Source organism: Mustela nigripes, chromosome 4, assembly GCF_022355385.1.
Source record: "Mustela nigripes isolate SB6536 chromosome 4, MUSNIG.SB6536, whole genome shotgun sequence".
In the NCBI taxonomy this organism is placed as follows: domain Eukaryota; kingdom Metazoa; phylum Chordata; class Mammalia; order Carnivora; family Mustelidae; genus Mustela; species Mustela nigripes.
Genome location: NC_081560.1, coordinates 78,585,195 through 78,606,113, shown reverse-complemented (window position 1 = coordinate 78,606,113; position 20,919 = coordinate 78,585,195). Strand labels below are relative to the sequence as shown.

The 20,919-nt window shown below is 34.1% G+C and overlaps 1 protein-coding gene across 1 annotated transcript in view; it reads right to left on the bottom strand.

The window, feature by feature from the left end:
• Window positions 1-20,919, bottom strand: part of SEMA3A (semaphorin 3A) — a 208,315-nt gene that overhangs the window by 132,148 nt on the left and 55,248 nt on the right. Inside the window, exons 2-3 of the mRNA XM_059397567.1 lie at window positions 19,420-19,577; window positions 14,229-14,291 (exon numbers count right to left, since the gene is read on the bottom strand). Of these exons, the coding sequence (XP_059253550.1) occupies window positions 14,229-14,291; window positions 19,420-19,577 (221 nt within the window). The remainder of the gene's footprint in view (window positions 1-14,228; window positions 14,292-19,419; window positions 19,578-20,919) is intronic.

Sequence of the window (20,919 nt, the reverse complement as noted above, 5' to 3'; positions counted from 1 at the left end):
TAAAGTCCATCCATCTGTCAAAACAACTGCTCCATGCATGAAAATTAAAACAGAACTGAGGTGTTTTTAACTAACTTCCGATAATTATACTTTCTACAAAAGAATATAATTTACCTCCAATTCCAATTACCTCCTTGCATGTTCTTAAATTATGGATGGAGTAGTGAAATGTTACTCTAAATAAGAGAAAAGAGGAGAGAAGGCTGTGAAGATGAACAATTTCTATTCAAATATATTCAGTTCATGATTAAATCAAACAACTTGTTCTGGTTCAAATAAAAATCCACCCCAAATGAATGGGTATAGTATAGCATTGCCTCAGGTCAGCGAACATTCATTTAAAAGAAAAAAGTCTCTATCCCCTCAGTAGTTTATGTAGAAATATTTTAATGTATAATTTACCATCTGGGAAAGCAAAGGAATCCTTTTCCTATCATGATGGGTGGATACATTTCTGCATGAAAATCCATTAATAAGCTTAATTCCTGAAGTTAATCTGTTGACTTTCTTTTTGTCTGGTCAATTTATTTGGCAAACTGGCTGAATACTAGACTCTTCGTGCCAAAGGAGTAATCCATGAGATTGTTCCTGTCACTCACTTCATCCCTCTCTCTATTTAAGCTGTTCCATACTTATTTTGCCATAATGTTTTGTCTTTTTTTCTTGTGACACTGTGCTATTACAGCTGTGACCAGATCATCCATAATCATGTCTTCCTAATACCTCAGTATTCATTAAAGGATGTTAGATATCTCTTCTTCAAAGAGGCATACGTAATAAAAACTAAGATTTAACTGTGTTCTAATTATAATCTTAGTCATCTAACATTGAATTTGTGACCTGGAATTTCATCCACCTTATAGTATAGTGAGTAGGCTGTTCTGCCACCTTGGGACACATTTTCACATTCACAATTTTTTTTTTTTTTTAAGATTTGTTTTATTTATTTGAGAGAGAGAGAGAGACCGTGCACATGCAAGTGGGGGGAGGGACAGGAGCTCAAGTAGAGTCTGTGCTGAGCTCCAGCAAGACTTGGGGCTCAATCTCACAATCCTGAAACCATGACCCAATCTGAAATCAAGAGTCTGATGCCCAACCGACTAAGTCACCCATGCACCTTTGTTTTCACCTTCACTATTAAGAATGATAGAAAAATAAAACCAACTGACCTTCCTAATTTAATGCTTTGTTTCATTCTGATTTCAGGGAAGTTTTTTTTGTTTTTGTTTTTCTTTTTTCTTTTTTGTTTTTAAAGAGAGAAAATATGTGTGCGAGCAGGGGTGGGAGGTGCAGGGGGCGAGAGAGAATCTTAAGCACAATCCATACTCAGCGCAGAGCCTATCACAGGGCTCCATCTCGCGACCATGACCTGAGCCGAAATCAAAAATCCGAAGCATAAGTGACTGAGTTACCTGGGCACTTCCAGAGAATTTTAAATAATGATCCAACTAGGACAACAAAATTGGCATTATTTGACTGCTATTTAAGTTTGTCAGGTTATTCATATTAATCAAGCTATAACATCTTTAAAACTTATGGTAAATGACAGGGTGCCTGGGTGCCTCAGTGGATTAAAGCCTCTGTCGGGCTCAGGTCATGATCCCAGGGTCCTGGGATTGAGCCCCACATCGGGTACCTGCTTTCCCCTCTCTCTCTGTCTGCCTCTCTGCCTACTTGTGATCTCTGTCTGTCAAATAAATAAATAAATAAATAAATCTTAAAAACAAAATAAAAAAATAAAACTTATGGTAAGTGAAAAATAAATTTTAAAGTGGCTTGAATGATGTGATAAACTAAATGAAGACTCCTACATAGGGCTACCAAATCATTTTATTTCAATGCTCATTTCAATTAGATGCCCCATTTGACTGATTTTTTCACCTCAGGATTGACTATTTGTTTGAGGTTCTAGAAATCCTGATTAAGATTCTATAAACATTTTCCTTTCAAATTACTTGAAACCTCCAAACTTCATCAAAAAGGCTAAACACAGGGTGCCTGGGTGGCTCAGTGGGTTAAGCCTCTGCCTTTGGCTCAAGTCATGATCTCAGGGTCCTGGGATCAAGTCCCTCATTGGGCTCTCTGCTCAGCGAGGAGCCTGCTTCCCCCTCTCTCTCTGCTTGCCTCTCTGCCTACTCGTGATCTCAATCTCTCTCTGTGAAATAAATAAATAAAATCTTAAAAAAAAAAAAAGACTAAACACATTGGAACTATATATAGAACATACAGGTATTAACAAAAGTTGTCCAGGACAATTTTCTCCCACTCTTAAAACGAGTTTTAAGGAGCGCCTGGGTGGCTCAGTGGGTTAAGCCGCTGCCTTCGGCTCAGGTCATGATCTCAGAGTCCTGGGATCGAGTCCCGCATCGGGCTCTCTGCTCAGCGGAGAGCCTGCTTCTCTCTCTCTCTCTGCCTGCCTCTCCATCTACTTGTGATTTCTCTCTGTCAAATAAATAAATAAAATCTTTAAAAAAAAAAAAAAAAAAAACGAGTTTTAAGCAATTTCACTTTAAGATTCTATATGACCAGAGAAACTGATGATATCCACATTTTAGCTTAATTTTTTTTATATTTTGCTATCAATGTAATTATCACATTTGCACCATTCATTGGAGTTATTTGGTTTTGAGTGGTCCACAATATGTACAAAGCATAACCTTTCTTCATCTTTATTCAAATGAATGCATACAACTGTAAAGTATTATGTGAAATCAACCTAAATATTTTCCTGCCATGCCAGGAGAACTATTTAAGTGGTCAAAAAATCCCTATTCTCATTTCAATGACAGTATGTGGTTTCCAATTTTATGCAATGTGTTGAGTACTTAAAGCTTATGCCTTTGGGCGCCTGGGTGGCTCAGTGGGTTAAGCCGCTGCCTTCGGCTCAGGTCATGATCTCAGAGTCCTGGGATCGAGTCCCGCATCGGGCTCTCTGCTCAGCAGGGAGCCTGCTTCCCTCTCTCTCTCTCTGCCTGCCTCTCCATCTACTTGTGATTTCTCTCTGTCAAATAAATAAATAAAATCTTTAAAAAAAAAAAAAAAAAAAAAATAAAGCTTATGCCTTTAAGCAACTAAGTCCATGATTTACACGAAATAGGTAGAATTACAATCTAAAGAGATTTATTGTGGATAGAAGTAGTTGGCATATTTAATTCTAACATATATGCTTTATTATAATAGAATTTAATACTCAAGGAGATGAAATTCATCTTTAATCACATGAGATACAACTGTGAGGAAGGAGAAATAAAAATGAAATCCAGATTTTAGAGGAATACTTGATTTCATTCACATATACCTCTCTTCCACCCTCTGCCTTGTCTAATATGAAAAGTGAAAAATTTTTTGGTTGTAATACTTAATGTCCAAAGTACTAAAAGCTGTTATAATAGTTAATAATATAAAATGTTCTCTTAACATATCTTCTAATAAATGGAGACTTCTTGGTCATTTATAATAATTCACATATAATATATAATCTATATTATAATATATATACACACAAATAGATATATGTGTTCATAGGTATTACATCTATTAATTTTGTAAATAATTTCTGAATATAATGAAAATTTGGAACTTTAAAATTTTAAAATCTGTTTATATTTATTAATATTTTATAAAAATGTTAGTTTTTCTAAAGATAGGTATTTATATTTGAAAAGATATTCTCAGAGAATTTAAGAAAAACATATATGGGCACCCAGTTGCCTCAGTCAGAAGAGTATACAAATTATTGATCTCAGGATCATGAGCTTGAGCCCCATGTTGGGTGTAGGCATCACTTAAGTAAATAAATAAACTTAAAAAAACATATAGAGCGGGGCGCCTGGGTGGCTCAGTGGGTTAAGCCGCTGCCTTCGGCTCAGGTCATGATCTCAGGGTCCTGGGATCGAGTCCCACATCGGGCTCTCTGCTCAGTGGGGAGCCTGCTTCCCTCTCGCTCTCTGCCTACTTGTGATCTCTCTCTGTCAAATAAATAAATAAAATCTTAAAAAAACAAACAAAAAAAAACATATAGAGCAAAAGTAATGAAATAATAATAACAAAATAAAAATAATATGGAGGTATTAATCTGATGCTTTAAAAGTTTAGTCAGACCTGGGTTAAAATTATTCAGGCAACATTTTTCATTTGCTGTGTGCCTATCAGAAAGTTATTTAGGATCTATGAGTCTCAGTCTCCTCAACTAAACTGGGATTAATGATAGAGCATAATGCCTTACTACTTTTTAATCAATCATTAGCTGTTATCTTATTCTTAAAATAAGAAATCATGTTTATTTGATTTGAATATTTCCACATCTCCTTAGCTCTCACATCATTCACTGTACTGTGGGATGACTTGGGTGAGAATTCTATATGAATTATTTCTTCCTTTTAAGGACAGATAACAGAGTTTAAGCCTATACTTGACATAAGGAGAGGTGGATTTAATAGAATTGGTACTGAATATTAATCTGTAGCCATTTTTGTTACAAAGGGAATTTCTATTTTGTTCATTAGAATTTTCATGAAATTCCAGTCTTCCAAGTGTAGAACACTATAAATTATAGTTACTCTTTCATTAAAGTGGTACATGGCATAAATCACTGTCAGTCAAAAGGCAAATACAGCAACTGTTTAATAGTTGTAACAAAACTGCACTGTGTCAACTTAGATAAGCTGGAACTACATTTCCTAGAATTCTCTTTCCCATAAACTAGTTAAGATTGACCATAAAAGAAATCTGCATGAGATATGGAAGGCAGTAGTTGAATTGCAACCATAAAATTCTCAAAGTTGTTCTGATCTGCTGGCCAACCACCTTGCTAGCATGGGGTAGCATCTAGGCCTGCAGCTCCTTAACCTTCTACCTGTCTTATTTGTTAGCTTCTGTAAGAGGGTGGTCCTAGAACTCGTGCAGCTCCATAGCAGAAAACACCAAATTCTTCTGTAGGTCAGCCAACTCAACAAAGCTGGAGGTAGTGAAAGAGACACTGATTCTAGTTTGTCCTTATGGATCCCAGTTTATCCTTATGGGATTCAGTCTGTCCTTGCTCTTCCAACTTCATGGGAGCTTTTCTTCCCTAATGCCAGTCCTGGTGACTTACAACAGCTTCAGGACCATTACTTGACTCAGTGGCAATAGATTGCAGAAATCCATAAAATTCTCCACCATCTTCCACAACTGTATAAGGTCAAATCCCTGTAATAAAATCCTTTTTAACATCACTCATACAAGTTCTGGTCTCTGATCAAACCCTAACTTAAAAAAAGGAGATACCTTACTACCATAAAACAGCTCACTATGATATGTGATATAAAGGGAATATGGATTTGATCCATTTAAAAAGAAAACACAAGTTATTAGCTGATCATTGTATTTGTTTCTAAATGTGAATGGTTCCTCTCTTTTAAGGGCATATTAAGATCTAGAACCAATAAGTTATATTAATTTTGGTATCACTTCAAACACAAAACTAGTGCTCACTTCGGCAGCACATATACAAAACAAAACTAAAAAATATTTTGATTCACACACAGGCACACACACATATACACACACATCTATATAGCATACAGTATAGAGAATACAATATATTTAGTATGTGTAGCACTCAATTTGAATGTAATTATGACAGTCTCCAAGAATGTTCTACTCTGAATACATAAAAGCTAAAAAGAAAATTTAAGATTCTCAGTCTACTGAAATAGTGTCAAAATTCTAGTTATTATAATTTTGCATCCTGTTTTCCTTACCACTCTTAAAAATGTGGTAAAGAGAAATATATAAAAATTATATGATATAAATAGAACTTAAGGAAGTTTTATGATGGATTATAGACATAAAAGTGATTTTTATTGCTACATGACCAAATCAAAGAAAAACTATCAAATGTTGATCATAGCCTATTTGCCTTGAGACAGAGCATATCCAAGAAAAATATTCCCAGAGTTAAATCTATGGGATGTTAAATCTATGATATGATGGTCAACATACATCAGAAATTAGTAGAAATCCATTCCTAAAGATGTTCAAGTGCATAAAGAAGCAGAATACCAATGAGGACTATTAGAAAATACATGTCAGGGGTGCCTGGATGGCTCAGGGGGTTGGGCCTCTGCCTTGGGCTCAGGTCATGAGGGTCTTAGGATTGAGCCCCATGATGGGCTCTCTGCTCAGCAGGGAGCCTGCTCCCCCCTCTCTTCTCTGCCTGCCTCTCTGCCTACTTGTGATCTCTCTCTCTCCCTCTCTATCTCTCTCTCTGTGTCAAATAAATAAATAAATAAAATTTTAGGGGGGGAAAAAGGAAAGAAACTTCATGTCAGTTTGATCAGCAACACCTGCTAACTATGTAGTTAAAAGTCAATGGCCAAAATCCCAGAGGAACGATCCGAATCATTCTAATAAACCCTTCAAAGTATAAAATGCTTACTCTACTCTGAAAGTATGTACACTGATACCTGAGTGATATACAGTGTGTAATCGAATCTACATAACAGTTTGTCAACCAATGTCAAATATTTCAATTTCATTCTAACCAGTGAAGGATACAATTAAAATTTCCAGTTAACAACAACAACAACCTCAATCTAAAATCCCCAAACCTTCTGTGAGTTTTTATATATTATCTCTATTTTAAGTGCTAGCCTTACTTTGCAAATGCATTTAAATTTTAATCCTGAATCTAAAAGATTAAAAAAAACCCTAAATTTATGTATATGAGGCCTGGTCCATGGAAATTCAAGCATAATAATTACTATCTTATTTTGCCATATTAGAAAAAATATTAATCAAAAATGTGAATAAAATCTAGTTCCTAAAAAAACTTTAATGACAAAGCTTCATTTTCCATATATCTTATGCCTAAAATACAAAACTGGTTCTTCAGTTACTTTGAAAGAAAATATGTACCTTATAAGCAAATACGAGTTACATAAATTAGTTAATAAAAATAATGCACATAGAAAATACCTGGTATATAGAGTAAACTCCCACATACATTTATATATAAAATATACATATATATTTTAGTCTACTTACATGGAATTTTTCTTTTTTTATTAAAGTGTAGTTGACACACAATGCTACATTATTTTCAGTTGTATAACCTGATTAGACAACTCTATATGTTCTACTATTACTCTATATGTTCTACATTATTATTACTTCTGAATGCTGAATTTAAACTATAATCACTTTGCTCAGTTTACCTGATACTGATCCCCGAGCAGAAATAAACACACATATGTGCATGTGCATGAAAGTCTATGCTCATTCCTATAGCTTTTATAAGATTTTTACTGGCTTTCATGAAAAATCAGTGATCTGTACACCTGAAGTGTCATCAGACTTCATCATGGGAATCATATTTAAAAATGAACACAGTGACCATAGTCTTTCACCATTTAAAATGCCCACAGAAATTATAACCAATATTGTCAAGAACTGTAAATGGTCTGTGATTTTGTCTAACTTACAACAAGTTACTAAAATAGTTTCATGGATGCTGGCAGAAGTTACACAGTTCCTGAATCAGAGTTAAAGGACATTGTTACTCACAAAAATAACAATAGTCTTAGAATCAGCATTTCTTATGCTAGTTCCCCAAGCTCCAATTCCCAGCGGGCAGAATGAAAAGGGCCAGGTGACAACCTACACAGGCAATGAGGTGCATTACAGTAGAGGAGCCCTGGGTTAAGGGAATGTGAATATTTTATACTAGTCAGAAGCATACTGGCCATTACATTTTGTGAGAGATGTTAGTTTATTGTATTGGGCAGTAAGCATACCTGCCCTTTGTACCAAGCGAGACTTTATTTCTTAAGGACTGCAAACCAGCCTCCCCCACCCCCCACCCCAAACCAGCCTTTTAAGAAAGAGATACTACCTTCCAAGTCTCTTCACTATATAAGTATCTTTTAGGATTTTCTGCAAAATAGGAATAGGCAGTCAGTGCCTCTATTCATCAGATGTGCAGAACTGTGTGAAAGAACCATGAAAAATTATCTCCCAACAACTATACATTAAGGTTTTGAGGTATAATGAAGATCTAAGATGTTTGTAGAATTAAGAAGGAATTCAATTACCATTTAAAAAAATGATAATGGATCAAGAAGATGTGGTATATATACACAATGGAATACTATGCAGCCATCAAAAGAAATGAAATCTTGCCATTTGCGACAACATGGATGGAACTAGAGCGTAACATGCTTAGCGAAATAAGTCAAGCAGAGAAAGACAACTATCATATGATCTCCCTGATATGAGGAAGTGGTGATGCAACATTGGGGCTTAAGTGGGTACAAGAAGAATCAATGAAACAAGATGGGATTGGGAGGGAGACAAACCATAAGTGACTCTTAATCTCACAAAAGAAACTGAGGGTTGCTGGGGGGAGGGGGGTTGGGAGAAGGGGGTGGGATTATGGACATTGGGGAGGGTATGTGCTTTGGTGAGTGCTGTGAAGTGTGTAAACCTGGTGATTCACAGACCTGTACCCATGGGGATAAAAATATATGTTTATAAAAAATAAAAAATTAAAAATTAAAAAAAAATGATAATATGACTTGAAGTCCCTAAAACAAAATAAAAAATAAAAAAAGTTGATATCAACTTTGACCTTTGAAAAAGTAAATGAAGTTCAAGGGTTAATGTGCATTTTGGATTATAATGAAACTTAAGATGCCTGTGTGGCTTCAAATTCTCCACTGCATTCACTTGGCAAAAAACAGCCTTGCTAAGGCCCTGCAATTTGAGCCATGATAAATTTGATAGACATGTTATAATATACATCATAGCATTAAAAATGAATAACTAAAGGCAAAAATATAAAAATAAATCCTTCAAGAATTGGAAAAATGTCCCAAAATTCAGGTGCATGACAATACGCTTTGAAATGTATCCAACAATAGCAATGTTATGAGAATCTGCTTTTTTGTGTTCATCTCAGATGGTTGAAATTTTGATTTCCAATGATGTTCAAAATATTTCTAACAGTCATACGGTTGCCATTTGGTTTTATTGAAACTTAGTGCAAAGAGAGATGGTTTAGTAGGATAAACAAAGAAGATACAGAGAGCTATTGATTTGAAACAGATTCTTTTACCAGCTTAGCATGTATTCAGTTTTCATTTACAAAACAGGGTCAAGGAAGTTAATCCCTCAATAGAAATGTTATTATGAATAACAAAGTGGATTTTAAGGACCAGAAAAAAATCACAAATGAAAGTAAAGGTGAATAATAGCAGTCAGAATAGAGATATCTGGATTGCATTTATCTCCTTATTCAAGGACTCTGTCCAATAATATACAATTTTTTTCAAATTACAACTCTCAAGTTACAACAATGGAAAAGTTCATGAGCATTTAACTCCCCTAATATAGAAATGCCACAACTATATAAAAGTGTAGAACCTATTACACCAAGAAAGCATATTAGTTTATATCTGGTATATTCACTTCCACAATGGGAAAAAATAAACACAGATTAATGATGTTCTCAGAAATGTCGTTATTAGCACTCTAAGATGCATTTATATTCTCTCTCTCCCTCCAACTACACATAGATGAAGAAAGAAAGGGAATATAAATGTCTCCCAGATTGCAGATTCCCTCTCTACCACAAAGTCCATCTTTGTGGAATAGTTACTTGAATTCCAGCTGCTGATTTAACATATGTATTTGATGCAAAACTGAGCCATAAGAAATGATGTTGTGTATCTTTCCAGCTGCCTGGGAAAATGGGAAGGGACTCAACGTTTTGTATGATGCTACATTCGGTAAACTGTGTAGGGTAAGGAACTATGGATGGACAGGAACTATGTAAGTTCAATCCAGTGGCATATCCTGACTTCCCAGGTGGCTGTGCCATCTTAACCATCTTAATCAGATTTAAGACTGATCCACTTTCAATATATATAAAATCAGTCAGTGTCTTTGCCTCACTTTTCTTATTGTACTCCTGCATCTGAATCTAATTCCGAGAAGGCAGCACTTCCTCCAGGAAGGTTTGTTAAAAGGAGCTTTATTGGGGCACCTGGGTAGCTCAGTTGGTTAACTCTCTGCCTTTCGCTCAGGTCATGATCCCAGGACCCTGGGATTGAGCCCTGTGTTGGGCATCCTGCTCAGAAGAGAGTTTGCTTCTCCCCCTCCCTCTGCTGCTCTCCCTGCTTAGGCTCTCTCACTCACTTGCTCTCGATCTCTCTAATAAATGAATAAAATCTTTAAAAAGTATATATGAACTTTACTTCTAGAGGACTTCTTAAGAAAACACTAAAACCAGAGAGAACAGTAAACTCAGATTCTAGAAACCATGGAGTGCACTCAAGGACTAACTAGTTTACTTTTCTCTAAATGTTCAGGTCAGTTCTTATTTTGGTTACAATTCCATCTTGCAATCCAATGGCTGCAAAAACTACTCAAGCCTCATTCTTGTGGCTTTCAGCATTCACAGGGGCTCTTTGAAAGGAATTTCTGTCCACATGTCACAGCTGACTATTATTTACTCAAGATAGAGTGCAGAATTTCTATCAATCTATGTGTCACTTTAAAAATCAATCATATTGAATGAAAATTCTCAAAAACTCCTTATGCTTAGTCTTTACGTCTAAGCGGTTAAGAAATTACTGGTAAAAATATTAATGGTATCCAGGAAATCAACCAATTGCTATTTTCTAAAATCACATATTAAGAAAGACATGGAAAAAATGCATTTGTGTATTAAAGTCCAAAATAATGAATAAATGCCATGTATTTTATTTAAATAAAATAAATATATAAATTGAAGTACATAAATGAGGCTCCCTGAAAAGAAAACAAATTTTAACAAAATGCATTTGGAGTACATAAAATATATTTTGAATTATAGGAAATATATATATAAATATATATATATATTTATTTATATATATATTTTAATAATTGAATATATTTTTTAGTGTTTGGTGTTTAGTATTTGGAGCTAAAGATACATTTTTTGAACAAAAATATATGAAAACTATCGTGCTTTTCTTTCATTAAATAAGTGTGAACAAAGAGAAAACAAAATATATAGCAATTGAATTAATTTAATCAAAAGAATGTAGAATAGTAAGAAAGAGCATTTTATCATATTTACATTAATTAGTTCACTTTTGAAAAGATTAATATGACTAATATTGCCATACCATTAAACCTTCATAAATTTACATCTTTACGTAATTATCTGTCTCTATCATAAGGTATGTGACATGATTTGTAAGTTGTCAGCATGTTTATCACAACGCAGTATGAAATGGTCAGGTGCCATTAATACCTTGTATCAGATAGCAAACTCTTCATGTCTTAGTTCCTTTTAATTTAGTATTTTGAATCCCATAAGCATTTTCAATAAGCCTGGATAGTGAACTAAAGTTGCCCTTCTTAGGGAGGAAACCTCCCAGGTCACAGGGTTCCTCATAGGGCACTGCGCAGCACATCACTTGACTGCAGCTGCTGAACTCACTGCATCTGGGCTAACACCAGAATCCCTCTGTTTAGTACTGTTTAGTACTGACACCAGAATGGGAGGGAAGGGCAGGGAAGGAAAGAAGAGGAGAGGAGGGATAGGCAGAGGGGAGCCATAAAATACGAGGTAAAGGCACTGAGGTGAATTTTGGAAACCACAAACACAAAAGATTATCGGCTATCTCAGCAAATGAATGAGCTGATTCACTCATTAAATCATATACTCTGTACTTGGCTATAGAGCTTATTATAAAATCCAGGTATTTTTGTCAGATCAGAATCAGATTATCTTTAATTTTCAAACTGAATTAAATTCAGAATAGTGTAATACCTCAGTGGTCATGATCTTTAAAGAGGACCAAATTAATTACATTAATGATGTTTTCATTAGAAATTGCCTAAGCAACTCTATTAAATATACCATAATACTAATAGCTAGTATTTGTATCATGCATTACAACCTATATAATAATTTCACTTGTGATTGTTTCAGTCTTACAGGAATGCTGTGAGGTGGTTGTCATGCCAAACACCCTTGATGAAATCAGAACAGGTATTAAGTAGAATCTTCACTGTTTAGTTTCTGTGTGTTAATAGGCAAGTTCAAATCCATATATGCCATATGACACCAAAAACTTCATCAGAGGCACAGAAATTCTGATCTCAACTTCTAGCATGTACTCAAAATGTTCTAAAATTTTGAATGAAAAGATTTTGAATGAATATTCTGGATCATTCTATTTCCTGATCAAGAAAATAGGGGTAGTGATACCCATCTCATAAAGTTATTATTAAAATTACATTAACAAAATAGCATTTAAGTTATCATAGTACTCAACACAGGAAAGAGTCTCAATAATTATGTTTCCATGTCTTCACTTGTTAAACTTTGATAGAAAGAGAAAGAGTCTGTTTTTTTGTTTGTTTGTTTTAATTTATTTATTTGACAGACAGAGATGACAGGTAGGCAGAGAGGCAGGCAGAGAGAGAGACGGAAGCAAGCTCCCTGCTGAGCAGAGATCCCAGGACCCTGGGATCATGGCCTGAGCCAAAGGTAGAGGCTTAACCCACTGAGCCACCCAGGTGCCCTGAAAGAGTCTGTTTTTAAAAAGTCACACCAGTAAAATATCAATTTCTATCTGTCCTTAGTTATTACCACATTAAAATCTTTCAACATAATCTGTTAAAGGTAAACATGGCATTGTGATGTTAATAATTCTTTGTGTATTCAGTCATGTGTTTTGCCTTATACTTGTGAAGTATTTTCTTTTTTTAAATAATTTTCACAAAAACTATTAATCTTCTTTGTCACAAGTGTAAAACATGTAATGTCACATGTAATGTCTCATGTAATAGGTAAAATAATAAAGCATTCCAAAACTTAAAGTACTTCATAAGTAGAATTAATGAGTCCTTGGGAGGATCAACATAAAATCCCTAACTTCTCTGGACTCCTTCTTCATTGTTCTTTCTATTTACCCCTTTCCAATAGTTCTATCATATGCATCAATTTGGGAAGGTTTAATATTTGATAAAACACACTTTTTCTGGGTCTATTTTCACATAATTAGAAAAATGTTTATTGTGCTATGAAGGTGTAATGTAACTTATCAATACTGTATTTAAAATAAAAATTTCAAGGATGAAATTTCCCATGTTTTCTAATACATAGTTAATCAAGGATGGGGGTTATCTGTACTTTGTGCTCCTTTAACTACCTTCCTTTACCTATAGCAAACACAGCTACCAGATTGAGGCATTCTTACCCCATGAACTCAGATTCCACCTCTAAATCATTCTAAACATATACAACATCTTGGGCAACTGCTATCAATCAATCAAGGTGTCCCTTGAAAATATCTACATACCTACATATATATACATTCAAGTTAATGCATGTTTTTAACCACCTAAGGTAAATTTCTTCTAAATACCAACATACAAATAAAACATTTAGATTTTTTCTTGTTTTAGAAATCCAAAAATATCTAAGACATAACATAACACAAATTATGTATGTTTTCAATCCTGTAATTCATTTTACTTTATTGATTTAAATGATTATAACTGCTTTTTATGATCTGTGCTATAGCTGGCTAATACTTGGCTATATTTCAAAACAGTGACCCACTTAATTTTACTGACGAAAGTTTACTTTAGGAAAAATGGCCTATATCTTTTTACAATGGTAAAACCATTGTAGAGCTGCTTACCATTCCTCTTTTTTTTTTTCCATAGAACCCAGGACAATGCCTGTTATGTCATTACTCAATCTATATTTATTTAAGAAACCAGAGTGTATGAAAGGAAGGAAGGAAGAAAGAAGAAAAGAAAGAAAAGAATAGAATGGGAAATAAAGGAGTGGTAATTTAATCGTGACTCAGAAGTAAAAAAAAAAAATTCATACCATCCAAAAGGAATTCAAGAGGAATTAACATATGAAAACCAATTTGTACAAAGAAGGTGACTTACTGAATATGAGTACATATGCTGCAAAATTGCTTTTGTCAATTACCTTTTACATATATATAAATCCTCAAAGGGAACATATTTTTGCTTTATTTAGGCATGTTGTTACTTTTACCTACTTTCTTTAAATAAAATGTCAATATCTGAAATTAAATATTTTGTTTCTAAAGTGATTAAGTACACAGGAAAATTATGGTGTTTATTTAATATAATACTGAACAAAAGTGATGATAGAGTAACAGATCACTTATGCAATTACTGAGATGATTTAGTAGACTGATACTTACCAGGATATCTTTGCCAGCCCACTTGCATTCATCTCTTCTGGTATAAGATACTGGCCACACAATCTGAGGACAGAGAAAAACACAACTTTATGCCATGTTAAGTTCTCTAAGTGATCCAATATTACAGACTGCTACACCAAGTTGGGGCAACTTAGATAAAGAAAGTTCCACAAAACATTATGTGACAAGGACTTTTCAGCTTAGATTTGGCAGTGGCATCAGTTAATTGGTATGAACTTAAATCATTCCAGATCTGTCTACCTATCAGAATTTGCTGTATATGAAAGTTGAGCAACACAGAATTTATGTATCAACAGAGCTAAGTAGTATAGAGAAGACAACTCTCAGGCACATGGGGAGGATGTGAAAATCTAGGGAAGAGAGGTAGAAATAAACATAACATGTGGCTTACATTCTTCTAAATCAATGTCTTTATCATGAAATAGTGATCATGAAATTTAACAGAGAGAAAGAGATCACAAGTAGGCAGAGAGGAAGGCAGAGAAAGAGGGGGAAGCAGATACCCTGCTGAGCAGATTCCAGGACTCTGGGCTCAATTCCAGGACCCTGAGATCATGACCTGAGCCAAAAGCAGAGGCTTTAACCCACCGAGCCACCCAGGCACCCCTGATCATGAAATTTAAACACTGGGTACTCTGCATCCTATTCTCTAATTCAAATCTCAGTATGACACACTAGAATGAGCCACTAAGAGGGTTTAGAAAACCCCATCTAAGAAAGGAATCTCTTTTTTTTTGGACAGGACAGTGGGTAAGAATAGCATTGTATGCTTTCTGGTGATAAAGAAGGAAATGAAGAAGCAAATAGCTCAAAAAGCTTCGCCACTGTGGGAAAAACTTACACTAACCAAAAAACATTTGTGTCTTCATCCCTAATATTTCACATTCATCCTTTGATAACATTTTTGCTAAATTTGAAAGGTTCCTATATTCTATGACTACAGTGACAGTGCTAGTTAAGACAAGTCTTTTTTGGTAGTTTAGAGGACTGTGGGTATATTATCCTCATTATATTAATGTAAATACCCTCCTCTAAATTTTAATACAAAATTTTTCAGTTCCCCAGGTCGATTCAAATGACTACTATGTGTATTGGGGCAGAACAATTTAATTTTTTTAAAATTCGCCTTTGTCCTCTGGTAAGAGTTAATTTAAAAAAAAAGTATATAAAAAATATCCAAACATTGTGGCAATAATTTATGTCTACTAGATAGCTTTTAGTCTCAAAATGACTGATCATCATTTATTTGGGAACCTCTTGATAATTCATTATATATGGTCATGAACTTGTATAAGGGCTGTGATATTCAATCTAGATACTCAAAAAACAAAATACAATAAATTTATAAGCAAGAATGTAGAACATACTGAAATAACCTATGATGGCATAACAAATGCATTTCAGGTCCATGTCACAATTTTAAAAACCCTAGAAATTTTTGAGTATGCATTCATTTTTATCATTTGAAGCTTTTAATTCATGTATTCTTTTCTTTTTCATGTGCTTTTCCTTTCATGTATATCTTTGTATGTAAGTTAAAAATATTATTTGACCTGTTCTACAAAGTTCTTATATAGTAATCACATAATAAAAAACAAGATAACAATGGTAAATGCATATCCTTAAAATTCACATTACCCTGACTTCTGAATTCCTATAGCCAAATGCTGGGTAGTTCGTTCCACAGGTTCTACAACACCATCTTTATGTTGGCTGTGGAAAACTCAAGTGATCTATTCTTAAAGTTTACAATGGGAGGCTAAAATATAACTTTTATTAAAGACACAATAATAATAATACAGTGAAGGGCTAAGATTTATGGACTTTCATATTAAGCTTGCCAGCTACATTACATAAAACTTACAGATCATTAAAACATCTAATTTTTAATTAAAACAGGCAAGTTTTTTTCTAATTTTTTTTAGCTCTTGGACTGTTGGTGTTGAGAAGCATAGGCCTCATTTTATCATTTCTCTCTTATGTCAAATGTTAATGAAAATAATTTTGGTAACATTATGATTAATTCTTTCATACTTAAAGGATATGAACTCTCAACTTTCTAGAGTTCCAGAGTAAAAATATATAAATAAATAAAGCTTAAAAATCCGGCATGAGGGGCGCCTGGGTGGCTCAGTGGGTTAAAGCCTCTGCCTTCAGCTCAGGTCATGATCTCAGGGTCCTGGGATGGAGCCCCACATCAGGCTGTCTGCTTGGCAGCGAGCCGCCTGCTTCCTCGTCTCTCTTTGCCTGCCTCTCTGCCTACTTGTGATCTCTGTCTGTCAAATAAATAAATAAAATCTTTAAAAAATATATTTAAAAAAATTCTACTTTGGAAAGCAATTTAGTGAGGATAACTGTAAGTCAGTGGAATAAATATATATATTTATTTTATATAAAAATATATGTATTTGTCATTTCTAACAGTAATAATTTCCACAAAGAATAATTCCTAACTTTTCAGTTACATTTGCTAACCTGTGATATTTTGTCTTCTTTGCTCAAAAATTTCTCAGTTAACTAACAATGACAAACTTTCTTATTCTCATATTGAAAGGGCTTCATGATCTATATTATACTTTCCTTTCCTCATGCTTCTATTCATGACAGCCCCTCTTAGTCATTATTTAGTAAGGAAGCATTTATGCCTTAAAGAAATAGTACCCTTTTATCAAGGCCTAGAATCTTTTCATGGTCCTTCCCAATCTGAGAATATGTTGTCTCTAACAAGGATTGGCCTACTATGCACTTATATGTTCATTATCTTATCTTTAATATTACAAGTCCCTCAAGAATTATTTATGATATCCTAAAGTGACCCCTATAAAGTTTATCACAAGAGTAGAAGCTTCAGAAAATGTTGAATAGCATTATACATAGGTTAAGAAGAATATTAATAGACAAATATATGTGAATTCTTAAGTAAACTGCATTTGCTCTACAGACAGTGTGATATAATTAAATAATAAGTTTGGAATGAGATGCTTTAGGATTAGAAATATGTCTTCCATTAGAATAATGATTTTAACCTTAAGAGCAGGAGCTATAACAATACTATGCCATTGGGTAAGTCACCTAATTTTAATTAATTCAGTACTTCAGTATATATTTATTACAAGTCTAGTTGGTAGAAGATACTGTGGTTATATCCCAGACATACAAATAGCTCTGGGATTTTCCTCATCTATAAAACAGTAGGTTGTCTCCTATGAAAATTAGGTCTTTTCAATTCTAGAACATACTATTTAAATTAAAAATCTTTATTATTTTATTATTTAGAGAAGAATGGTAAACATTAAATATATATTCCGAGGTATTATGTACTCACATATTATCTACAGATACATGCACATTTATTTTTATTCACATATATGAATTTTATAAAATGATAAAAGTGTTATAAACACTGAAATATGAACTGATATAATTATTAAGATATAAAATTTTTCTTAATCTTCTTAGAATTTTCATTCATTACATAAAAAGGATGACTTCTTTTCACTAAACAACAAAACCTGCTTATTTTATGATGTTTACAAAGGACTCCAAGGTAAATACTTTTGTCATTTAAGGAAAATTAAACGGATAACCAGTTTTCTTAGGCAACAGATAACCTTAGCGATATGGCTATGATCTGAGAGGACTTAGAAATCAAGTAGATTGAAAAATCAGAAAAAGGAATATCAAAGGTGATTTTTAAATGCCATATATTAATCCCAAAGTATATCAGTAAGGAGTATCGCTGTTTTATATGATATATATAATGACTTAAATCTTTATGCACAGTCAGAATTTTAGTGTTTGAGTAATAAGAAAGTAAAAGCCTTAGCTTCAGTGGTATACTCTATTAGAGATAACAATCAGTTTTAAATTTTATCTTCATTTGATCCTTAAAGCAATATTCTCCAACCAGAACAAAAGCTTTTATAGAATTCAGTTACTTTTAAAAATTTATTGTCCGATCCGTTAAAGTTTATCAGAAGTTAAGGAACACCACCCTAAAGCCCTAAATGTTAAGAAGCAAAACTAACATACATAAAAACTGACATGAATGTACTCTAAAAAATATGTTATACTAGCAATCTTACAAAAGCTACCGCATAAAAGATCTTTGTCCCTCAGAGAATTATGACTAGAAATACTAACTGTGAAAAAATGACTGACTTTGAGCATAGCAGATGGACTCAGCATAATTTCCACTAACTTTTCAATCTATTTTTATTTTCTGAACTGTATATAAGTTATTAATTAAATAAGCCAGAAACACTATAAAGAATAAGGATAAAGCCTATAGACTTCTGGTGTCTAAATGACCACATTTGTAAAAACTTCACACGAAGAACTGATCTTCTAGATGAGAGTTTGGCAAACTGTGTGTGTAAAAGGCCAGATAGTAAATATTTAAGGCTCTGTGAGCCAGATGATCTCTATCAGAACTATTCAATTCTCCCATTGTTGAATGAAAGCAAACATAGACAGTATGTAAATGGCTGACAGTGTCTCTGTTCCAAAAAACGTTTTACAAAAATAGGTGACCGGATTAGGCATGTGTATGATGACTGGTGAACTCTGCATTGTTGGTACTACAGAGAGATGTTTAAATATTTTTTCTTAAATATTATTATTTTATTTTATTTGACAGAGAGAGAGCGATCACTAGCAGGCAGAGAGGCAGACAGAGAGGGGGAACCAGGCTCCCTGGTGGCAGAGAGCCCCATGCAGGGCTTGATCCTAGGATCCTGAGATCATGACCTGAGCCAAAGGCAGAGGTTAACCCACTGAGCAACACAGGCGCCCCCCTCCCCAAGAGATGTATAAATTTATACATACATATATATACATCATTTCACACATGACATTAATTATATGTCTATAATGATTCAGATACTTAATTTTATGCATCAAAAATTATATAACTATGGAAAGACAAGCTGAAGTTATAATGATCATTGAAAATACTACAGTTTCTTCCTTGATGATTTTTATGGTTTACTGCATCCACTGATTTGTGATAAACAAATCAGTGCATTACTTTTACTTGCATCTGAAAAGATAAAATAATAATTTTAACAATTTTTCCAGTTGTCACCCTGTTAAATAGCTAGAGAATTAACTGTTAAATAGGTTGAGATGTTTTAAAAGAACTACAGTGTATATATTAGAATAAAGATACCTTTTGAAAATCCTTGATATTAACCAGGTTGAATGAAAATATGTGATCCTTTGCTCCAACATACAGCCTACTCCGTTCCTCATCCAAAAGGAAGGTATGATAACTGGAGCTGTTGGCCAAGCCATTGAAAGTGATCACATTGTTGGATTCCAACATTTCTGCAAGGTAACAAAGCAAGACATTGGGTGTTAATGTGAGGTCCTACATGAGCATGGGCTATTGGTACATGGCAATCTAACTACTGCCTGCTGTATTTACCAATCAGTGGTTGTTCTTATTGATGGTACTAAGAAATATACAGGAGTTTTTTTTTTTTTTTTTAACACTTCATTGAAATGGAAATCCCACCCATTAGTTTGCTCATTTCATACTCAAGACCACACATTCCTTCAAAAGAAAGGGACACAAATACCTCATCACACAACTAATCTAATGGAATCTCTCTGCATGCAATGATAGAAAGAAATGCTCAGCATTGTATCCAAAATGTCTTTAATTTTACAAAGACTTTTTTAAGGGGTTTCATCTGTTCCAAGTCGCTATCTAGAAGGATAAGCATAGGGGCCAAAAGAGCAGAGGTAGTATGGGGGAAACATTTTAAACTCCTAGTTGTTTGAGCCTTTTTTTTTTTTTTTAATTCATTTGAGATATATATAGAGAGAGCATGAGCAGGGTGAGAAGTCCAGAGAGAGGGAAAAGGAGACTCCCTGCTGAGCAGGGAGCCCAATTTGGGGCTCAATCCCAGGACTCTGGGATCATGACCCAGCAGAAGACAGAGGTTTAATGGACTGAGCCACCTAGGCACCCGTAGGGCTTCCTTACAGTTACGAATTTCTACATGTCTTTTTGACCATGAAACCATTAATTCTACCATCTAAGTCTTTTGAAATATTTTGTAACTGACATATATAGAGAAACCAAATTAGGTTTTTATGAAAACATAAGTTACATGAATTTTACTATCTGACTTCAAATTTTTCAGCTTGTTATCATTCTTTTATTTGTTTTAGCTATAAAGGGGCAAATGTTGAACTTTCAGACCTATACATAAGTGAGAAAAAGATTTTTTAAAAAATAATAATAATGTTAATTGTAAATCCACTTTTGCTTTAGAAAGGCAGTTGTTGAGAATCACCCAAGAGGTTTTCTTTAACTATTGGCTTCAAAAAAGTTTATGTATATATGCTACCACAAACCGTCTTCCATGGGATAGAAATTTGAGGATTCTCCAAAACTGTGTCCTGAATCAATGATTCAGATTTTTCCAATGCACAAATAGTAGAACCTTTTCATCAACATCCACAAAATGTAGAAAGTGTTTTCCAAGGACAGGAAGCAGCAATGCTGACCCTTCCTCTGTCCCAGCCCTGACCCCAGGTCATTAACCCTTTGACGAATTTCCCTTCTTTATTGATTTCTCCTACTGCCTTCTCCATATTACCAAAAATGCTATTTCAGTAGAAACAGCATTTCAAACTCCTTAACTTAGCCAGGCCACTA